This window comes from Ambystoma mexicanum, chromosome 11 (assembly GCF_040938575.1).
Source record: "Ambystoma mexicanum isolate Mex_15411 chromosome 11, UKY_AmexF1_1, whole genome shotgun sequence".
Taxonomy (NCBI): domain Eukaryota; kingdom Metazoa; phylum Chordata; class Amphibia; order Caudata; family Ambystomatidae; genus Ambystoma; species Ambystoma mexicanum.
Window position 1 is genome coordinate 485,871,197 of NC_090934.1, and position 23,461 is coordinate 485,894,657.

Sequence of the window (23,461 nt, forward strand, 5' to 3'; positions counted from 1 at the left end):
AGGAATCCCTGTTAACGCAGTAGAATTTTGTGAGGGTATGCATCGATCTCCAGGTAGCAGCCCTGCAGATGTCCAGCAGGGGCACACCAGACAGGAATGCAGTTGTAGCAGTGAAAGCCCTGGTGGAGTGGGCTCTCGGACAGCCAGGCAGCGGTCAGTTTGCCAACCGGTGACAGTAGGCGATCCAGCCGGAGAGGCACCTGGAAATGGAAGCCTTAGACAGGGCCTTCCCATGGTTCACAGGACCAAAGTCCACAAAGATTTGAGAAGTTTTCCGGAAACTATTTGTGCGGGCCACAAACCTTCAGCGCTCTAGCCACATCCAGCGATGAAGGGAGTCGAAGAAAACACAGTTAACACCAAGGGCTTGTTTAGATGAAAGTCTGAAGGCACCTTGGGCATGGAGGGGTCCGTCTGCAGCACCAGCCTCGTCTCAAGGAAAGTAAGGTAAGGTGGTTTACAGGAGAGGGCCTGGAGCTCACCCACTCATTGTGCATACGTGATGGCCAGGAGAAAAGCTTTATTCCACAACAAACTTGAGTGGAACAGAATGTATAGGCTCAAACAGGGGGTCCCATTAGCCGAGTAAGTACCACATTTAGCTCACGCGCCAGGGCCGCAGCGTTCACCGGCCGGAACAAGCAGAATAGTCCCTTGATGAACCAACCAGTGCGACCACAAGGAGGATCGCCCTGGGGATCAGGTGTAACGGGAGATAACCGCCAGATGAACGATGGAGGTGTGAGCCAGCCCCGATTTGGCCAATGACAGCAAATATGGAAGTACGCGAGGGGCCGTGACCCTCAGAGGGTCGATCTTCTGGGACCAGCACCCAATCGAGAATCTCTTCCACTTGAGTCTGTAGCATTTCAAAGTACACTATGGTCTAGCCTTGGCGAGAACTTCCATGCAGTCCGCCAGGAATTCGTAGCCACCAAAATCTAGCACTGCAGGAGTCCGGACTTCAGGTTCAGAGACCCAGGATCATGGTGAAGAATGGCTCCTTCTTCCCTGGCGAGATCTGCCATCACTGGCAGCTTGACTGGTGGGGATGCTGACAAGCTGAGACGGTCCAAGTACCAGATCTGCCGGTGCGACGAGGATCATCCGGCACTGGTACCGTCTGAGTTGACTGATGACTCGAACTAACAACGGCAACGGAGGAAATGCATACAGAAAGGCCTTCCCAGAGGAATGAGAATGCGTACCTCATGCTCCCCTGCTGGGGGAGAGTGGGGGTGACGGGAACCTGCAGGCAAACCTGATACTTGATGTTTGTCGCCGTCGCAAACAAGTCGTTCTGGGGATTTCCCCATCTGTGGTGAAGGTTACCCACTAGATCCTGCCGAAGTTCCCTCTCGAGGCAACCGTGTTCTTTACTCCTGCCAGATGAAACGGAAGGAGGAACCCCCCCCCTAAGCGGCGGCGCAGTGCCCTACATCCTGTGCTTCTTTGGAGAGCGCTGGGCATCTGGTGACACCCCCTGTTTCCTGATAAACATTGTGGTGTTGTCTGAAGACCCGCACCACCTTTCCCTTGAGTGACAGCAGGAACGATTGGAGGGCTCAAAACACTACCTGTAGCTCCAGAACGTTGATGTGCAATGTCTTCTGCTCCGGCAGCCAGAGGCCTCTGGCGCGAAGACTTCCTATGTGGGCTCCCCATCCTTCAAGGGAAGCGTCCGTCGTGACAGTCTCATGGTGCAGTGGGACCTGGAACTCTACGCCACTGGTCAGATGCGAGAGCATGCCCCACCACCTTCTCTTGGAAGCTTCTGGACAGCTGGATCAAACGGGCATCAAGGAACTATTGCAGCGGGCGCATCTGTAATCTGGAGAGCCAGATGAGGTAAATGCACAACAATGCCGAGCAGAGCCTTGATGACCCCCGCTGTGGCGATCTTCAGAGCCAATAGCCATTACACCTTGCCCAGGATAGCCGCTACCATCTCTTCAGACGCTGACGCCAGGCATGACACAGTTGAGCCGGCATTCCAGGAACAGCACGTCCAGGGATGGAGTCAAGCAGGACTTTGCATAATTCACTGAGAACCCCCCATATCCGTCAGCAGGCGGACAGTCCTCGCCGCGTGGTCGACGGCGAGGTCTCTTGATTTCGCCCGGATGATCCGTCCAAGTAAGGGTAGACGTGGACCCCTTATAGTCGCAGATGGGCCACCACCGGCACCAGGCACTTGAAGACTGGGTGCCAACTTCAGCCTGAAAGGAAGGGCCTTGAATTGGAAATGCTTCTCCTGAACGACGAAGCGCAGAAACTTGCGGTGTCCTTTGTGGATGTGGAAGTGCGCATCCTCCAGATTCAACAACGACAGAAAGTCTCCCTCTTCCAGCTGTCAGAGCACGTGTTGAAGAGTGATCATTTGGAACTTCTGGGACTTTATTTGTTCAGTTGTCTCAGATCAAGAATGGGTCTCCAGCCACCAGTCTTCTTTGACCCAAGGAAGTACCTTGAATAAACTTGAGCCCGGGAGCCACTTGGAACTAGCTCCATCGCCCCTTTCTTTAGTATGGCTCGAACTTCCAGCAGCAGCCACCAGTGGTATTTGGGGACACTTTTGTTGGCACTGAGTGTCCGTGGGCGAGAGCGACCAGCCACCCCCCCGTCCCCCAAACGGTCAGTGTTGGGGAGAATTCTCAGAAATGTGCCAATTCCCTTACCTTAGAGACCCACAGCAACTTTGCTGGATTTTGAGGACTTGGTTTTAAACCTGGAGAGTGCGATACCCTCTTCCCACTCATGTATTTTAAATGTGATTTGGTACACTGTTTCTTTTGGTTATTGAGTCTGACCAACTCCATAGACATCTTTTACATTGCGTCACACAGCACCTTCAGTGCAGTGACGCAGGGAAGTCTTCCAGATTTCCCAAAGGTTTAAATAACTTCTCCGGTATAAACTACTGTTACCTAGCGCAGTAAAGTGAAATTGACTTTACTTGCATATATAACTTTCTAGACCCAGCACTAGCTTACAATATGATCCTGGAGGCGTTACCTAGTATCCACTTTGTTTAGCTTCCCATATAACAGTTAATGTTACCCTTTCCGTGGTGAATGGCTGGTGGTAGTGGTTTACGTTTTACTAACATGGGATTTTACCGCGAGCTGCGTTCGCAGCCACGGTACAACACCCATGGGTGACATTTTTTCCAAAATGGCCCTGTCTTGCTTTTTTCGCCATTTTTTTGTGGAAAGGTCCTTCTTGAGATTTACACTGCGAGCCAAGCCAGGTTTGGTCCTTTTGTTAACTTTGCCTTTGGCGGGATTGACAAGTGAAGCCCGCCAGTGGCTCCAGGGTGTCTGGGGTGGGCAGGAAGTGAGGGAGGTGCCAGAAACTCCCTGTTCTTAGTGTCCCAGGAGACCCAAATGCACTCTTCAGTGATCAGCTGGCTGTCCGGCAAGGACAGCCACCCTGCTGGGTGACTGACATCTAGGCTGGAATTAATGGGAGCAAGCTGTATAAAAGTTGAGGCTTTTTGGCTTGGAAGGCAGAGTCGACCACTGGACAAACTAATCCGAAGAAGAACTTGGAAAGGACGCCTGCTGCAACTCCTGGACTGTTGGTTTACCCGGTTAAGCCCTGCTGCTGTGCTGAAACTCCAACTTCTTATCGGCAGAGAAGCCCCTGCAAGGACGACTTCTCCCCTCGAGTTGGTGGGACCAATCAACTCCAATGTAAGCCACCGGGACATTCTCTCGGAGCTGGTTGAATTTCCAAAGAGTTGCTGCTGGAAACCGAAACGCCAGGGTGAGGAACACCAGATTGTGTGCGTTGCTTTTAAGCTGGCCAAGAGCTCCAGGAAGATCCTCGACTCCCAGGAAGCAGGACTGACTGAGCCTGAGACCCAACAGAGTGCAGGACCCCAGAAGCAAGGAAATTCCATCTTGACAGCCAGGAACCGCAGTGTTGCCATTTGCAGTAGACTTGAGGTGCTGAAACACTGAACAGCCACTTGTTCGAAGATTGCCGGTTCCGAGCAGTGACCATTCTACTTCAGTGCAGGAGTCCCCCGATGTCCACCCTCGTCCCCACGGCTAAAGCCCAGGAACAGCGAGTTCTGCAGAGCTGCTCAGGAACAGAAGTCATCAGCGGCATCTTTTCTTCATTACTAAGGTACTGTAAAGTCTGAGAGAACTTACCTCTTGCTGTAGAGTTGGTTGCATCTTCTACCACTCACTTGCGTCCCTACATGGATTCGTCTTTTTCTTCAAAGACTTCTAAAACATTGTGAAAAGACCTTTCTTACTTACCTGCAAATAAGTGCTTCAGCCCATATAGACTTTTTTTCCCCCCCATCGACTTTGGCTTGGCCTGTTCCACTAAATGGCTCTTATGGGGGGGGGGGATCTGAAAGTATTTGCCTGCTCAAGAATATTTGTGGACTCTCGTATGTTCCAATAACCTTTTCTTGGACTTACTCTTAAGTGATTCCAAAGTGCAACAGTCTTATATTAATGTCCCCAGCACCCTAGCTACTGAAGTCATCTGAGTGTGTAGGTTGTGGCTGTGGGCCATCCCAAAAGGGTACTTACTGGTTAAGAGATGTGTATAGTTTTGAAGTCTATTTGTGTGGTACTTTTATATTGCTCCCTTCTGAAGACTTACTCCGACTGAAATTAATAATTGTTTATTCAAGAAACCTTGTGTGTAAGAGTTTATTTGAATACATGTCACTGAATCTCTGTGCAGCTCACATTGACTTCTTGAGATAAGCCTGGCTGCTCAATCACACTACCAACCTGTGTAGTACAGACTTATACCAAAGGTTGTGTTCCTGTTGCCAGGAGGTCAGTGTTGTAGTGCACCCAATGGGTACTGCATACAATCTTGCCTAATACTCTGGTGGAGCTGGTCTTCCACACTCTGATTAAGCACTCCAGCCGGCCACCCACCGGGGTGCACGGGTGGGGGCCCGACGTCCTGTTCGGTTCATTCTTGCTTGGCGGTTGACTGGCCCCCCTGCGAGCCCTGAAGACGGCAGAGTCTTCCTCCAAAGGCCTTGGAGCGGCCTCTGCTGGTTTCTTGGGCCGAGGAGCGGGAGTGTTGGCGGTAAGAAGATGAGTCCCCGCCGGAACCCCTCGAAGACTTGCCTCCAGAGGACCAAAAGGACAGCTGTCGCTGTAGCGTGCCCAGGGCACATGCCATATCAGTGTCCGCCTCGATAGCCTGTAGGGACTATCCACTGCTTTCCTGGAAAGATGGCCTCCGTCAAAGGGCATATCCAAAACTCTTGTCTGGACCTCCCGACAAAAGTTGATGGCCTTGAGCCAGCCATAGCAGCGAAGGCAAACGCCATTGCCCATCTGGTGGAAACAAACTTCTGCAATGTGCGTGGCCACCGTGATGGCGTGGTCCGATGCTACTTTGCCCTCTTGAAGAATCTCCAAAGCCTCTGACCTCTTAATCGGGGAGGAAGTCCAGCAGATGTGCAAGCTTAAACCACAACTCCTGGTTGTAGCTTGCCGCAAGGGCGTTGGCAGCCTTGATGGTCGTCACCGCAGAGTAGATAACACTCCTACCCATTGCATACAACTTCTTACGCTCGTCAGGAGATGTGGACGCTGCAGAAGACACAGCCTGACGACGACTTCTTGGCCGCTGCAGAAATCACAGAATCTGTGACGGTTGGGCCTGCAAGCACTTGGGTGCAGAGTCCGGCACACTGTACTTCTCTAGGTGGTCCCTCTTCACTGGGGCCGTAGAAGGGTTCTTCATGAGCACCAGTCCATCCCAAATGTCATCCAAGAGTGGGACTGAAAGGATGGTTTGCGCTTCGCCTCTCTCGCTGATATTGGAAACCCTCCTCCCACGTGAGCTGGAAAAGCTACGATGCTCGCAGATAAATTGCATGGAAAGATCCTATCTCGTCTGGCAAAGAGGATCTGGGCAGAGGCGACGGGAGGTCCTCCATCACGCTGTCGTTCGTGCCCGTCATTGCTGTATAAGACTCAGTCTCACCTGTTGCGGGCAGTGGTGAGGAGGGAGTCTGGTAGCAAGGAGGCATCGGGGGCCCCTTTTCCTCTTCTCGGACGGTGTTTCCCCCGTCGCCAGGGGCAGGTGTGTTGGTGGCAGGCACCAGAGCTGATGGGAGAGCGGGAGGTCGCCTGCATTCTCTTCTGTATCTCAGATACAAGTGTAGGGAGGGTGTGAAGAATGCCCACTGACAGATCTTTGTCTCCACTCCTAAGCTGCCACATAGACGTATCTGGGGCAAAGGCGCAAGGCCCGGGGTCTCGTTCAGAGGCCCTCTGCCGCGTTTCTCATTGGCACCCTCGTCATAGGGCGCAACTCAACGGGTTCCTAGTCTCCCCCTACCTGGACGGTCTAGACAAGTTCCTCCTCTTTGGCCGAGGAGATATATGTGCCCTAGAGGACTTAAACACCCCTCCTCCCCCCCTCTTCACATCCAGAGGGGACGGTCTGGGGGAGATGACGGCATCTTCTCCATGGGCTGGAGCACAGCCTCCCTCCTGCGAGGATGGGAAACTCTTGCCTTTGGAAGGGCACCCTGTGTGTCTGCCTCCGCTGGCTTCGAAAGGGATGCTACCACCACCATGATGAGGGAGCCGTCTTCGTCTGGTGCACCTGGGCATTCACTGTCAGGCCAGAACTTGGTTGCTCCAGACACCTTGTGCCTTCTCAGACGAGGGTAGTCTGGACGCCGTAGCTGGCTTGGTCTTTTCCTTGGCCGTCTCCGGTGCCTCCTTCAGCTTGCCCGGGTGATCGGACTTCCTCTTGGATGAAGGTCCGGCGTGTTGGCTGGAGAGCGAAGCAGCCGGGGGGGGGGGGGGGGGGGAGTTCGATGGGGGTGATGTAGGACGCGGCCTGGCCGCCGAGGGGCCTGCTGCAGCGGTGCTCCCGGCAGTAGTGGACCCACAGTACTTGGCCTTTTTTTGGACTCCCGTGGGAGGGGCACCCTCTGCGGACTTCAAAGCCTGCTCAGCTTTCCCGGATCTGGGAGAGGCATGCTCCAGGGACCCACCCAGTGCAGAGGCCTTGGTCTGCAGCCGCTCAGTCGCTTACGCCGATCCTTCAACGTGCAACAAGAGAGTTCATGGCAAAATGCACAATCTTCTTCCTTGTGCGTCGGTTACAGGATGTAAAGGCACTGGGAATGTTTGTCGTCCATGGAAACATTCCGCAAACCGCAGTCGGTTCAAGGCTTGAAAAGAGGTGGAATCCTCCTCGTCCGACATGATCCACGCGGCGTAGGCCTGAAGAATCTTCTGGAAGCCTCCACGAAGCAACTCGAAATTCACCCTTGAGGGGCACTGAAGAATCCGAAAAACGGGTCCCCGTTAATCAGAAGGACGATCGATGGAGCACAAGGATGGATTGACTGAAAAATAGAACACCACCTTCAAAAAGCGAAAAACGCAGTAAAAGCTCGAGAGCCAAGCACGAGGACTCCCAACACTTGAAAGTGCCGTAAAAATATGAAGATGGCTGCCAGATGAAGGGCTTAGGCAGGGGGCAGTCATTGGCTGGTGGTTAAGGAGAATTCTCAAATGTGCCAATTCCCTTCACCTTAGAGACCCCCAGCAACTTTGCTGGATTTTGAGAACTTGATTTTTTTACCTGGAAAGAGTGTGAGCCTTTTTTCCCACTCATGTATTTTGATGTGCGTTATACTCGTATTCTTTGATTATGGAGTTTTAGATAACTCCATAGGCATCTTTTCAGGTGTGATACACAGCACCCTCAGTGCAGTGACACAGGAATGTCTTTAGACTTCCCAAAGGTTTAAATACCTTCTTTGGGATAAACTACCGTTTCTCAAAGAATGTAAGGTTAAATTGACTTTACTAGTCTTTTTAAATTCCTAGACCCAGCACACAACATCTTCCTATAGTGCTGGAGGGGTTACCTAGTATCCCCTATGTCTAGAAACTCATGTAGCAGTCACGTGATACCCTTTTCTATCTAAATGGCTGGTGGCAGTGGTTTTAGAACTACGATGATTTTTACCGACCACGACCACTGGTAGCTAAAAATCGCAGGAGCCATGTTTTTCAAGATAGCGCCTTAAGCCCCTTTGTTTAAACGGGACTGGTCTTTTTTTGCCATTTCTTCTTGTAAAGGTCCTTCAAGTGTTTCTCTGCGCGTCAAACCAGGTTTGGTCCCTTTGTTTCCATGCCTTTGGCGGGCTTCAGGACTGAAGACCGCCTCTGGTGTCTGAGTGTCTGGGGTGGGCAGGAAGTGAGGGAGGTGCTTGAAACTGTGTGCTTAGTCTCCTAGGATACCCAAATGCACTCTTGCTTGATTGGCTGGATGACTGTCCGACAAGGACAGCCACCCTGCTGGTGAGCGACAGCTAGGCTGGAATGAAAGGGAGAGAACTGTTTAAAGGAGAGTCTCTGACTGGAAAGCAGAGTTGACCACAGGAACGAAAGAATCGAAGACTAGCTGGAAGAGGACGGCTGCTGCAACACTTGGACCGTTGGTTTGCCCGGTGAAGCCATGCTGCATGTCCGAATTGCCAAGTGCATCTCGACAGTGAAGCCCCTTCAAGGATGACTTCTTCCTTCGAGTTGGTGGGTCCAATCAACTCATAAGCCACCTGGATACCATTCTCAAGGCTGGTTAGAATTAACCAGGGAGAGGGACACCAGCTTGTGTTCTTGAATCTACAGCTACCAGAACTGAAGTGACTCCATTTTGTTTTTGCTTTCTTCAACGATCCCCGTCCAGTGCAGGAGTCCCCGACGTCCTCCCTCTTGTCCCCACCACTGAGGCTCAGGAACAGTGAGATCTGCAGGAACTGCCAGGAACCACCACTTCAGAATAATTTGTTTCTTCATATAATGGTACTGTGCCAACCCAATTGAGAGAACACCACTCTTGCGGTGAAAGTTTGTGAAACTTTCCCAACGTATAGGCCTAATCAGCTTGTGACCCCACAAATGATCCTTTTCGCCTAAACTACTTCTGAGAACTTTTGCAAAGACTTTACCGTTTGATACCAGAACTGCTCTAAACTATTTGCAATGCCTAGAAAGTATATGTAATCTATTCTACTAACTTTTGTCCTTTTTGCTCACTGCTAACTAACAATTACCATTTGGCTCCTACTTCGGAGGAGCTCAAACTGTTTTAAAAACTTAGAGTTTTGTATTGAAGTGTATTGGTATATATTAAGTTTTCTTCTAGTGAAATGTTTTCTAAATGATTGATAAATTACGTGTTTTACCAAGAAACCTTGAGTATAAGTGTCTAGTTGAACCACTGTGATTGAAAGTCCTCCGTGTAACTACTTGTATTGCGCACATTCACTCTTGAGATAAGCCGGGCGGCTCAGCTCGCTACCAACAAACTTTGTGGTACAGACTTATACCAAATGTTGGTCTTGCTTACACCTGTAGTCCTAAATTGTATGTAGTGGTCGCAGAGGGTACTGCCTGCAATCCTGCTTAACACAAAGCACAGGGAGTTTCAGGCATCTTCCTCACTTCCTGCCCACCCAGACACTCGGCGCCAGAGGCGGTCTGAAGCCCGCCAAAGGCGATGAAACAAGGACCAAACCTGGATTGGCGCGCAGAGCAAAACTCTAGAAGGACCTTTCCACAAAGAAATGGCAAAAAAAGAAGACCGGGACCTAGACGCCATCTTGAAAAACATGGCTACCACGATTTAACGCTACCGGTGTTCGTGGTCAGGAAAAATCATGGTAGTTTGTTGTAAAACCACTGCCACCAGCCATTGAGAGAAAAGGGTAGCATTTGACTGCTACATGAGTATCTAGAGAGAGGGGATACTAAGTAACCCCTCCAGCACTCTATTGTAAGATAGGGTGTTCTGGGTCTAGGAATTAAAAAAAGACTAGTAATGTCAATTTCACTTTACTTGCTCTGGGAAACAGTTTATCCCAGAGAAGGTTTAAACCCTGGGAAAGCCTAAAAAGGTTTCCCTTTGTCACTGCACTGAGGGTGCTGTGTGACACACAAAATGATGCCTATGGAGTTGTCTAAAACTCCATAACCTAAGAACGCAAGAGTAAAACACATCAAAATACATGAGTGGGTAAAAAAAGGGTCACACACTCCAGGTAAAAAAATCAAGTCCACAAAATCCAGCAAATTTGCTGGGGGTGTCTAAGAAAGGGAATTGGCACATTTTTTTGAATTCTCCCTAACAGGAACACCCCTTCTGCTTCATCAGCATGAAGCTGAAGGAACCTGAGACAAGGTGGGCAACCATAGAACGTGAGCGTTTTGCCATTGCATGGTCTCTTGAGTAGTTCAGGCCATACTTGTATGGATCTACGTTTGTGATTCAGACAGACCACCAAGCCTTGAGATGGTTAATGCAGATATAGGGAAAATCCTACATTGTGAAGATGGTCAATCAGCCTACAGGGGTTTGATTTTACCATTAAACACAGGTCAGGGTGTAATCACCAAAATGCTGATTGTCTCTCCAGACTGTATGACCGACTGGAGTATGGAGCTTCATCCATGGGTGGATTAATTCCTCCTGTCCCTTAGTCTGGGGGGACGAGTGTTAGGGAGCATTCTCAAAAAGGTGCCAATTCCCTTCACCTTAGAGGCCACCAGCAACTTTGCTGCATTAGGAGGACTTGATTTTTTTACCTGGAGAGAAAGTGACCCTTTTTCCCCAACTCTCCCATGCGTTTTACTCTCGTGGTTTCTTAGGCTATGGTGTTTTAGACAACTCCATAGGCATCGTTTCATTTGTGTCACACAGCACCCTCAGTGCAGTGGCACAGGGAAACTTTCAGGCATTCCCAAGGTTTAAATAACTTCTCTGGGATAAACTACTGTTTCCCAGATTAAGTAAAGTGAAATTGATTTTACTAGTCTTTAAATCCCCAGACCCAGCACACCCTATCTTACAATAGAGTTCTGGAGGGGTTACTTGGTATCCCCTGTGTCTAGATACTCATGTATCAGTCAGATGCTACCATTTCCTCTCGGAATGGCTGGTGGCAGTGGTTTTACAACAAACTACCATGATTTTTCCCGACCGTGAACACCAGTAGCGTGTGAGCCCCCTCTGTCTTTTTTCACCGTTTTTGTGGAAAGGTCCTTCTAGAGTTTTGCTCTGCGCGCCAAACTAAGTTTGGTCCAGGTGGGACCTATCAACTCAACACTAAGCCACCTGGATACCATTCTTGGCGCTGGTTGTATTTTCCTCAGAGTGCTGAAGGAAACCGAATAACCAGGGAGAGGGACACCAGCTTGTGTGCTCGACTACAGCTACCGTAATTGAAGATTTGCCAGTTGCCAGCTTCTTGACCAGTCCCAGTGCAGTAGTCCCCCGGCATCCTCCCTCTTGTCCCCACGACTGAGGCCCAGGAAAAGTGAGATCGGAAGGAACTGCCAGGAACAGAGGTCACCAGCTGCATCCTTTTCTTCACTTGTAAAGGTACTGTAAAATCAGAGTACTTACCTCTCTCAGTGAAAGTGCTTGAAACTCCCAACTCACAGGCCCAATCAGCTTGTCACCCAACATAGCTACAAACTGTGTGTAAGAACATTTGCAGAAACTTTTCTGTTTATCTACCAGAACTGCTTTATCCTATAAGACTTTAGCCCCTTTGGCCTAGGCTACTGAACTCAATTGACTTCTCGTGAACTCAAAATATCTGCACTGCCTAAGAAATAACTATTCTTTCTATGTTCTGATAACATATGCCTTTTTGCTCCTCCGTTAAAGTATTCTGAATGCCTCAGAAACCTAGCGTGTATAGTACTGAAGTATATTTGTGTGTGATTATATTGCCTCCGTATGAATGTTTTATAACTGACAAATAAATTAATAGCTATTTAACAAAGAAACCTTGAGTATAAGTTTATTTAAACACCTGTGATTGTAGACATCTAACATTACAGCTCACATTCCGTCTTGAGCTAAGCCTGGCTACTCGGCTCTGCTACCAAAAACTGTAGTACAGACTTATACCAAAGGTTGGTTTTGCTTACACCTGTAGTCCTAGTTGTGTGTAGTGGTCCCAAAGGGTACTGCATTCAAACTTTGCCTAACACCATCACCAATAAGCCACTTCGTGAAGACTACATTAGGCGCGACCCAGGATGTTCCAGAAAAGCAGATGCAAGGTATTGGCGTTTCAATGCCATTCAAGACAATTTGGTGGTAAAACTGCCCGAAGGTTCTACCAGTAAATGAGGTAGGCCAGTAGGTGGATTAAAGACACAGGAAGGATGTCCAGCACCCGAAAACACAAGTACAGGACACAGGGTCGAACAAGTATGACCCTATCTGATCCTTTAAATGAAGCAACTCCGAAAAATGCTTAACATACAGCAAGTAAATAAGCTACTTGCACTATGAAAATCCTTAATAACTCAGTTCAGAAACAGGGTGCCCCCAAACTGAACACAAATATGGGCTGGCATAAGCCAGCCCACCAATCACCCAAGAACACCTCTACGGAATATTGAATGGCCAGCACAGGGCCAGGAGCTAATCTACACCAGTTCAAACTACTATAGAAAGTACATGGCTGGGCTCACAAAACCCCCTTATGCACTACCAACATTTTATGCCTGCCTCATGGGTTCCCTGAACGGAAGCCCCTAAAACAAAACTGCTGAAAGCAGGAATTTAAAAAATCAGTTATAGCTTGCATAAAGATACATTTAGCTAACATTGTGGTAAATCGGACCCAAGAAGGTTCCTCTAAATTTGAATTAAGCAGAAATGGGAGATTCCTCATAAGAGGCTTTACCTGCACATTTTTGTCAACAAAATAATTTTAAAAAAGTGTGCACAAGCAAAAGTACCGATATTTTAAACACTATGCCATTTTCAAGCTAAAAGAGAATGCTAACCAGAAGCTTATCGAAGAGTTTCTTTAGGTTTGCTTCCAGTTTCTCTGTGTCCCCACAGAATGCACTCATCTCTGCCAGCAACTTCAAGACCTGCAACCAGGAAAAAATGTTCACGTTAGAATGGCTGTCAATAGCAACAGAAATACAAAGTTAACATTTGCTATTGATTGATCAAGCATATGCTATAGGTATCACAAAACCCTACATTAAAGGTCTATATGCTGAATAAGGTCAAACAGATTCTGATAAACATGCAGCAGGGCATCATACTGAATGAAGGGTTGCTTCGTGTTGAGGAGAATTTCATTATGACCGGACAAGACTTAGGTACATCCTACTGACTAGGGTAGAGATTTCCTCAAATTAACTAGGCTCCAAATGGTAGTATAAAGGGGCCGTCTAGGCCTGACTCAGGTGGTGGTTAACTGGTAATAATGAAAACTGTACTGTACCCAATGAGAGAAGGTCCACACTATATTTATAAAAATATGAGAAACTGCACCGTCTGATAAGTCTATGGGACTTTGTATTCTAATGCATTGCTCCATATCTGCCCAATATGTCCAGTTAGTCCAATAACAGGCACCACAACCTGTTTCTTGTGTGAAATAAGAAGAGAAAAATCACTACACATACAGGTAAGCAAACTGTAAAAAAAAAAATATTCCACAATGTAACAAGTGTTAGGACAATTTTTCTCAAGGCCTTAGTAAAACCATACAACTGAGACAGTAAAAACACCACTCTTAGTAGAAGGCTGTACCAACTGAATATTTGGTAGCTGTTCGGGAGAATTATCAAAATGTGCTAATTCCTCTCTACCTTAGAGACCCCCAGCTCGTTTGATGGACTTGGGACTTAACTTTTTTAATCTGTTGGTTTTCTGTGTCGATTTCTTTTGGTTATGGAGTTTTAGGTAACTCCATAGGCATCTTTTCAGGCGTGTTACACAGCACCCTCAGTGCAGTGACACAGGAAGCCTTTTAGGCTGTCCCAAGGTTTAAATACCTTCTCTGGGATAAACTGTTTCCCAGAGAATGTAAGGTTAAATTGACTAAGTCTTTTTAAATTCCTAGACCCAGCACACACCATCTTCCTATAGCTTGCCGGAGGGTTACCTAGTATCCCGTGTCTAGAAACTCATGTAGCAGTCAAATGCTACCCTTTCCCATCAAAATGGCTGGTGGCAGTGGTTTTACAACGAACTACCATGATTTTTCCCGACCGCGAACAGCGGTAGCTAAAAATCGCAAGAGCCATGTCTTTCAAGATGGCTCCTTAGGCCCCTTTGTTTAAACAGGTCCCAGTCTTTTTTCGCCATTTCTTTTTGGAAAGGCTCTGCGCGCCAAACCAGTGTTGGTCCCATTGTTGTTACGCCTTTGGCGGGCTTCAGGGCTGAAGACTGCCTCTGGCACATGAGTGTCCGGGGTGGGCAGGAAGTGAGGGAGGTGCCCGAAACTCCCTGTGCTTAGTCTCCTAGGAGACCCAAATGCACTCTGGCGTGATTGGCTGACTGACTGTCCAGCAAGGACAGCCACCCTGCTGGGTGAGTGACATCTAGGCTGGAATGAAAGGGAGCCTCATTTACTCAGAAACGTATTGGTTTGGTGCTGAAGTGTGTTTGTGTATGATATTAGGTTGCCTCCTTCTAGTGAATGCTTTCTAAATGACTAATTACGTGTTTTACCAAGAAGCCTTGAGGGTGTCTTCTTGAACCACTGTGATTGTAAGACCTCTGTGTAACATCCTTTTACTGCTCACATTCCCTCTTGAGATAAGCCTGGCTGCTCAGCTTGCTACCAAAAACTGTAGTACAGACTTATACCAAAGGTTGGTTTTGCTTACACTTTTAGTCCTATGTGGTGGTCCCAGAGCGTATTGCTTGCAATTCTGCCTAAGAGTAGCGTAGAAAGAGCAACCAGGCTTACATTAGGAGGGAGAGAATTGTAGGAAGGCAAAAAGTACATTTAGTATACCAAGGGTTTAACAGGAACTCTTACAACCTTAAGTATTATAATAAATACATTTTTATTATGAACAGTTAGGCAGTTTCTGCGAGAGTCCAGTATGAAATAAATATTTTTTTTTCCCCGATTGGAGGAAATGGGCAGGGGCGGCTCACATGGTCAGACCCGAGCATAAAACTTCCTCAGGCAAGAATGAAAAAGTGGGCCACAGTTGCAAATGGATATTCAGGCCTCTGCAGAAGGTACCTTTCTGTTCATTTATTTTTTTATTTAAATGTGTGCGTGCTTAAGCGTGCTCATGTATGGGTGCGCATAGGAGTGCATGAAACGTGTGTGTGCGTGTTTTGGTCCGTTGAGCTGATTTTGGCAAGTGGGAGGATTGGGGCGGGCTGCTGCAACACCAGCAACTCTTGACTCAAAGGATTTCCGGCCTATGCAGCTGCGGGCTCATGCTATATGATCAAGAGAGATGACCCCCTGCCTACCCAGGAATAAGAACCTAGGCCCCTGCACCGGGTCACAGAAGTAACTGCTTGGCTAGACTCTCCGGAGTTTCATGCAATAACGCAGGAAACGCTGTGCAACCCAGTTTAAAATTCCACCAGGGACTGGGAAAATGGGCCGAGTCCCACTACAGAGCATCTGAGAAAGGACTGCCGGACTGAACATTACATACCTTCACTTGTCAGTTTACCTCTCTCTAAATCCACTACCACGAACCACCAGGACAGACATGGCCTGCACACTGAACTCTGAAAGCATACCAAAAAAGGGGGGGGGGGTTACCCACCCATAACCACAGACCCTCATTCCTACCAATATGCTCAATCTCCACTAAACAATAGAACGCAGCTACACCCCTCGACCAATTCGGCCTAGCTGCACACATACCTAATTGGACACCTCAACAGCCCGACTTTGGTCTGCGTACTTTAAAGCATAGTTTGGGGTTTTTATAATAGATTTATCACTCTATGACAAAGTACTTACCCCAAGACTTAACTGGGCCCACTTTTATTTATAATGAACATTTATTTTTATAATACTTCTGTAAGTGTTGAAGCCTTGGTATACTACAAGCTCTTCGTACCTTCCTACAGTCCTCTCTCCCTCCTAAAATACGCCTGGCTGCCCGGTCTACGCTACCAAATATTCAGGTGGTACAGCCTTATATGAAGTGTGGAGTTTTGTATTGTCTCACTTGTATGGTTTTAAGAAGCCCTTAGTTGGACTTCAAAAAAACTGTCCTAACAAGTAAGGAACAAGTTACTTAACTGTAACTACTGTTCTCCAGCATGGTCTCTCACAAGTTACAGCATTGGAAAACTCAAAAATAAAACTAAATGAAGCTTCAGTTCTCCAAACTGCTGCCAGTGGTTCTGTAGTACAAGCCAAAATGTATTTCTTTTTTAAAAGTGTTTCAATTACAAATGAATTTGCTTATGTAAGGATTCTGCTTTTCAAATAACAAGTTTTTCCTAAAGTTTCAGAACTAAAATTACTAATCCCTTTCATGCCTTAAGACCATTGTTGATTCACCCATATTCTACCATGCTTACTGTAATTTGGATTGCAAATGTGTTAGTATGGTTCAATGTGTAATTGTGTTGATCTTCCAATGAAACTAAAATCAGCTAACGAAAAAAGAGGTTGGAAAGGTTTCTATATCAGAATTGGTCAAATGAAAAATGCTGCGGCTTGCATTATCCAAACAGTAGGTGCAACTCAACGTCAAATGTTGTCCATGTAGAAATTTCAACGCCACCATCTTCGAACATCCAGGTTATCTTGTGCCACTTTGAAATCAAGCCCTCCACAATCAGTCATCAAGTGACCATTGGCCCCATTCGAGGCTTCAATGATGGCTAAAACACTCAAAAGGATAGTTTTTTTTTCATAAATAAAAAGGACTGCATACATTTCTTGAAATTCAATTCATTTCAATTTCCAAAATAAACATTATCATATTAGATTTGCAAGAAAAGGAGGCCTGCTGGCACATCAGTAATCCATGAGGACACTTACCTCTAACTGGATATCAATGCTCTCTGCGGGGCTCGTCAGGGATCCCAAATTGGGCAGTACATGCTCACAGTAGTGGGAAACAAACTTTGTGGAATGGACATTTTTCTACAAAAGAAAAACATTAGAAAGTCAGCATGAGCACTGGTGCAGCTTATGTCAACTGTGCTTGTAAAACTGTTGAAGAATGTTAGTTAAGATGTTCATATCAATGATAAATCTTCCTGACCTGTGTGTTAGGACAGTTTTTCTGTAGTCCAACTAAGGGCTTAGTAAAACCATTCTACTGAGACAGTACAAGACTCCACTCTAAGTATAAAGCTGTACCACATGAGGACGGTGCAGCCAGGTTTATTTTAGGAGGGTGAGAGGGCTGTAGAATCAGTACAAAGAAACTATAGTATACCTATGGTCCAAAGAAACACCGACACTATGTACTGTAAAAATAAAGTGTTTAGTTTACATACAGACCCAGAAATTCTTGGGTAAGTAGGTATCATCATAAAACAAACATAGAAAAACACAATACTATGCTTGAAGGTACAGAGACTCCAGGTTATTCTAGGTAGGTAAAACCTAATGTAGACTTATTCTGGACAGGCTAAGAGCAAGTCAGGAGAAGCAAGATCCAGTTGGGAAACGTACACCTTTTGCCTGTAAGAAATCGTGAGCGATTATGTAAGATTGTATGTAGTAACCCTGTGGGAGACTACACCACCCTTAGCAATAGGTAACCCAACCTTTGGTATAGGCCAGTACTACACAAGTTGGTAGAGTGAATGGGCAGCCAGGCTCATCTCAAGAGGGGTCAATGTGAGCTGTAGGGTTGTAACAGATTCACAGTGACAGGTATGCAAATAAATAAATAAGAAACCGTAAGTGAAAGTTAAGTTAGTTTTAAAATAAGCCTTATTTAGAAAGGGAACTATGCAACAATAAAATTAACTTCAAAAATACACTCCTTCAATTTCAATTAAGTACTTAGATTCCCTTTTGGGATGTCTTACACTTCCTACACTTCAGGTGACTTCTATTGCTAGATCACTGTGGACATTAAAATCTCACTCAAACACAAATGCAATACTGGAGTTATGGAAAAAGGAAAAGGTTAGGGGAGGAAACAATGGTTTACAGGTTTCTCTAAACAGTTAAGTACTTTGAATCCCCCAATGAAATGTAGGATAACCCTTTACCAGCTATAGAAGTAATTTATGTACGACTTCTTGGTGGGACAGATAAACGCAAAGTCAGAGGGTAAGACGAGTCTGCAGGGAGCCAGGACAGCCAATGTCAATTGAACAAAGTCTAGGGGAGCTGAGGCACTTCTTGAATATAGCAAAAACGTCTTGCACCAGGTTAGAGAGTTTGTAGTTAAAAGAATCACTGTTGGGCCACAAGCTGAGAGGCTTGTGAAAAGCAAAGATACAAGCAACTCTGCAAAGGGCAGCAAATGCAAGTCTCCAGGGAGAGCAAGTGTTAGGCAACATTTGGAGCAGTACCCTATGGGTGCACTACAACAACCTTGTCCTCCTGGCAATAGGAACCCAACCTTTGGTACAAGTCTGTACTACACAGGCTGTTAGTGTGGCTGAGCAGCCAGGCTCATCTCAAGAGGGGCCAATGGGAGCAGGAGGGTGGTTACACAGATTCACAGTGACAAGTATCCAAATAAACACTTCTACTCAAGGCTTCTTGATTAAATAATTATTAATTTAACACTCAGTTTGAATAAGCCTTCTTCAGAAGGGGCAATATAATAGTAACACAAATACACTCCAAAATACACACTCTTAGTTGCTCTAAATCAGCAAACACCCATTGGGGATGGCACAGACACTTCCTTAGGTGACTTAAATAGCTAGGACACTGGACATTAGTATATTACTGGTGCATTTAGAGCAATACTGGAAAGCATGTCAAAGAAAAGTGTCATAGAATAAAACAAGCAATCACACAATCATTCTGAAGCAGGTAAGTGTTAGGCAGAATTATATGCAGTACCCTTTGGGAACACCACACACAACTAGGACTACAAGTGACAGTACAAATTCACCTTTGGTACAAGCCTGTACTACACAGTAAAGTGGTAGCGATGGCTGAGCAGCCAGACTTATCTCAATAGTAAAGTGAGCAGTATCAATAGTTACACAAAGGACAGCAGTTACTATGATTCAAACAAACACTGACTCAAGGTTTGAGTAAAAGAATATACATTTATTTACAGTTATTAAACATTTCACCATTATCAAGCAGTTGAAAAATCACGATCCTAATATACTACACCACACCCAATAGATTCTGGACAAGTTAGGCTCAAAATGAAGTGCGAGTAAAATGGCACTCTAGTAATAAAAAGGGAGGGAAAGAGAGTTACAGAAGTTGAGCAGCACCAACAAGTAAGCAGGGCAATCAAGAAAAGGAACTACAGAGAGAAAATCAAATCAAGATGCTAGAGCCAAAGTTAATGGACCAAAGTCTTTGCAGAGGATCACACAGTTCAGGGTAGTTCGCAGTTAAGTCTTTGCCAAGAGTTTAGAACAAAATTATTCGGATGAAAAGTTCCTCGGGTTGGCAAAAGATTTCACACACTTTCACTGCGGCTGGACGAAATGAACAACCGGGTTAGCACAGTACCTTTAAAGCAGATTAATGCTGTAGCTGCGGCAGATGTTCCTGGCAGGTCCTGCAGGCTCACGGTTCCTGAAGTGACTGTCGGACTGACAAGGAGGCAGACTGGAGGGTCCTGCACTGCCCAGGGAAGAAACCAGCAACGGAGCAAAGTGACAAATAAAAGGTGCGCTCCTTAAAACACAAGCAGGGTCCGTTCCTCCTGGCTATCCGGTTCACTGTAGCTCTGTACAGCCAATTCGACCAGAGAAGGGAGGCCTTGGCTAGCAGTTTGGCAACCTGGTTGTTCCCACCAGCTCAAGGGGAGAAGTCTTCCTAGCAGGGGTTTCTCGGTTGATGCGAACTCGGCGTTTCGGCACTGCAGCAGTGTAAAATAACCTTACATCTACTTTCTATTATCATGTTAAAGGACATTTGTATCGTGCACCATCACCACCGTAGTGGTCCCTTGGCGCTCTGGCGGCTCTGAAAGAGGAGGGGAGGTAGAGTTAGTGGGAGGAAGCAGGAAAAGTGCAAGAGAGCAGTGATGTGCTGTTGGCGGCCTCAGCCCGGTGGGTCTGTTGGCTGGGCCTGGGGTGTTTGCGGCTGGTAGTCGTCGTGTACTGTTGTGCAAGGCTATGTGTGTTTTTGTTTTGTTGTTGCAATGTAGTGAAGTTTGTGCGGTTTGTTGTGCTGTAGGTTTTGGTTGCGTTTGGTTTGGAGTTTGAGAGGTGTATGCAGAAAGGGAAAATTGTTAGTAGGGTTAGTTAATTTGCATCTCTATCCTGAATTGAAGCGCTCGGCTTGCGTATATTCTCCCGTTGCGGCTCTGTACAGATCTGGGTCTGACTGGCATACAGGTTCCATACTCCTCTAGTCCTCGCCTCTAGCCTGCTCTCTCATGGCTCCCCTTATCCTCCATTTAGACTCTAGTGACCAGTGCATCTGCTAATGACAACCTCTCAGGTGGTGGGGAGATTGCCAATGTCTCGATAATTCCACACCGTGGTATCTGGCGGTAATTAAATTACGCGGCGGACGAAAGTGTTGGTGGGAATGTCTGGGTTAGTTGACTCCGTCTCCGTGTGTGCCGCTTGTGTTCCTGTCTGGCCGATGTCACCCATCCAGCTCCCGTGGGCTTAACTCTCTCCGGTCAGGCATGTCCGTGTCTTTTCGGTTTAGTTATCCTTTTTACCAGTTTCGTTTCCAGGTTTAGTCTGTGGTGTTGTAGAGCCAGGTTTTTAGTGATTTCCGGAATTTTAAGTGATCTTCAGTGTTTTATTTCCTTTGGGATGTTGTTCCAGGTTTTTGCGGCTAAGTGGTAGAAGGAGGTGCCTCCAAGTTTTTTCTTGTGGTATGGTTTGAGTTCCAGGCGGATTTTGTTGCTTGATCGTTGGTTTGTAGACTTATTTTCTTATGTAGGAATTCTGTTCCTTGTCCATTGATTGCCCTGTGCGTTATGCACATTGTTTTGAAGGTGATGCGATGTTTAACTGGGAGCCAGTGTAGGGTTTTTAGGGCTGGAGTGATGCGATCTCTTCTGGATAGTTTGAGGAGTAGTCTTGCTGCTGCATTTTGGATCCGTTGCATTTTCTTCAGGAGGTATTCAGATATTCCGAGGTAGAGGCCGTTTGCATAGTCTATTTTAGACATGACGAAACAGTTTCTAAGTAAAGTGTAATGGAGAATTTCCATTGCTGTGCTAAATTCCTCCCACCTTAAAGACCCCCCAGCTCTTTCGCCGAATTTAGGACTTTTAATTAAAATGCCCGAGTGACTTTTCTCCCTCTCCGTTTTTCCTGGATTTGGCTTTTATGTTTTCACTGTTTTTGGAGTCTGAAAAACTCCATAGGCATCTGCTGTTTGTATGGTGAGACAGCACCTTCAGTGCAGAGTCGCTAAGAAATCATTTGGATTTCTTTTAAGGTTTAAATACCTTTTCTTGGGTGAACTATCGTTCCCAAGAAAAGATGAAATTGATCTTTCCTTCTCTTTTTAGGTCCAGCACACACCATCTTGTGTGGAGTGCTGGGGGTTACTTAGTAGCCCCTTATTCTACTTCCTCATGTAACACTGTTACCCTCACTACTTGAAACACATTGTGTAAAGGCGCTATATAAGTAAACTATCATAAATGGCTGGTGGCAGTGGTTTGCCTTTTACTACCATTGTGCTTTTCTACTGCACGCTGAACCCTCGGGTGTCCATTTTGTTAACATGCATGCACCGTGCGTGTCCCCCCCTTCCCCCCCGGTGTCATTTTTCGTCATTTTTCATCATTTTCAGTTTGAGAGGTCTTTCTTGGCTTTTACTCTTTGCATTGAGACAGATGCGAGCCCTTTGTGTGTTTTGGCAGGCTTCAGACCGGAAGCCCGACCCTGGCTCCAGTGTGTCTGGAAGGACAAGATGTGAGGGAGGGTCCTGAAACTCCCGTCCTTTGTCTCTAGGTGTGGCTGACCGAAAACAGTCCCGATAGGCCAGATGGCTGAAAGGACAGCAAGCCTGCTGTGTGATTGAAACTTGCTTAAAAAAGGCAGGACTAGAGACAGTGAACCAGTGGAAGAAACATCGAAGCATGAATCGTGAAGAGAATCCTGTTAGGTAAAGTTTGTATGCAGTACCCTCTGGGAACACTACACACAACTAGGACTACAGGTGTAAGCAAACCAACCTTTGGTATAAGTCTGTACTACACAGTCGTGGTAGCGTGTTGAGCAGCCAGGCTTATGTCAAGAGGGGAATGTGAGTAGTAATGATGTTAGAGGTTTACTATCGCAGGTGTTCAAATAAACATTTATACTTGAGGTTTCTTTGATAAAAATACTTAATTTTATCTGTCAGTTATAAAACATTCATAAGGAGGCAATTATATAATAATACACAAATATACTTGTTCCTGGCAGTTCCTGCAGATCTCGCTGTTCTGGAGCCTCAGTCGTGGGCACATGAGGGAGGACGTCGGGGGACTCCTGCACTGGGACAGTCAATCTCGCAACTGGCAAACTTCAATTTCAGTGGCCATTTCGCGTTTCAGCTACCGCACTGGTAACAAAGCTGGTCCAGGCTGTCAAGGTGGACTGTCCTTCCTTCTGTGGTCCCACACTCAGCTGAAGGGGGCCAGGCTCGGTCGGTCCGATGTCATGGGAGTCAGGAGGATCTCCCAAGCGCTTTTGGCCAGCTTACATGTAACGCACACAATCTGGTGTCCCTTTCCCTGGCTCCGATTCCTGCAGCACTCTGAGGAAATGCAACCAGCTCAGAGATGGGTGTCCAGGTGGCTTACTTGGGAGTTCATTGGTCCTACCAACTCAAAAGGGAGAAGTCGTCCTTTGCAGGGCTTCTCGGTCGATGCAAACTTGGCGCTTCGGATCTGCAGCATGGCTTCACTAGGCAACGGTCCAGGAGTTGCAGCAGCCGTCCTCTTCAAGCTCTTCTTTGGTTCCTTCGTCCAGTGGTCGACTCTCCCTTCCAAGCCAAGAGACTTGCCTTTTATTCAGTTCTCTCCCATTCATTCCAGCCTAGCTGCCACTCACACAGCAGGGTGGCTGTCCTTGCCAGACAGTCAGCCAATCACAGAGTGCATTTGGGTCTCCTAGGAGACTAAGCACGGAGTTTCGGGCAACTTCCTCACTTCCTGCCTACCCCAGACACTTGAGACAGAGGCGGTCTTCACTCCTGAAGCCTGCCAAAGGCGAATGAACAACGACAAAACCTGGTTTGGGGTGCAAAGAAAAACTGTAGCGGTACTTTTCCACAAAGACATGGTGAAAAAAAGAAGACCGGGAGCCATGTGGGAGGGCTAGGCCTTCCTCCCACACATCATCCAGGAGCGGCACTGCCATGATGGTCTTTCTCTTGGCCCTGCGTCCACGGTGAGACTCCTGGAATGGGGAGAGTTGAACCCCTGGGCCCCAGTTGATGTTGGAGTGTAACCCCCACCCCCCCACCACCTCACCGCCCAACAGATCTCCTAGTCAAGAGTTATCTTGTTCGCAAAGCTTCCGGCCACTTGTATCCAGAAAGCGTCCAGGA

General features: G+C 46.9%; 1 protein-coding gene across 1 annotated transcript in view; it reads right to left on the minus strand.

Moving 5' to 3' along the window:
- The window catches only part of API5 (apoptosis inhibitor 5), a 236,957-nt gene that overhangs the window by 71,681 nt on the left and 141,815 nt on the right, over positions 1–23,461 (minus strand). The window contains exons 7-8 of the mRNA XM_069623333.1: positions 16,826–16,930; positions 12,834–12,923 (exon numbers count right to left, since the gene is read on the minus strand). Of these exons, the coding sequence (XP_069479434.1) occupies positions 12,834–12,923; positions 16,826–16,930 (195 nt within the window). The remainder of the gene's footprint in view (positions 1–12,833; positions 12,924–16,825; positions 16,931–23,461) is intronic.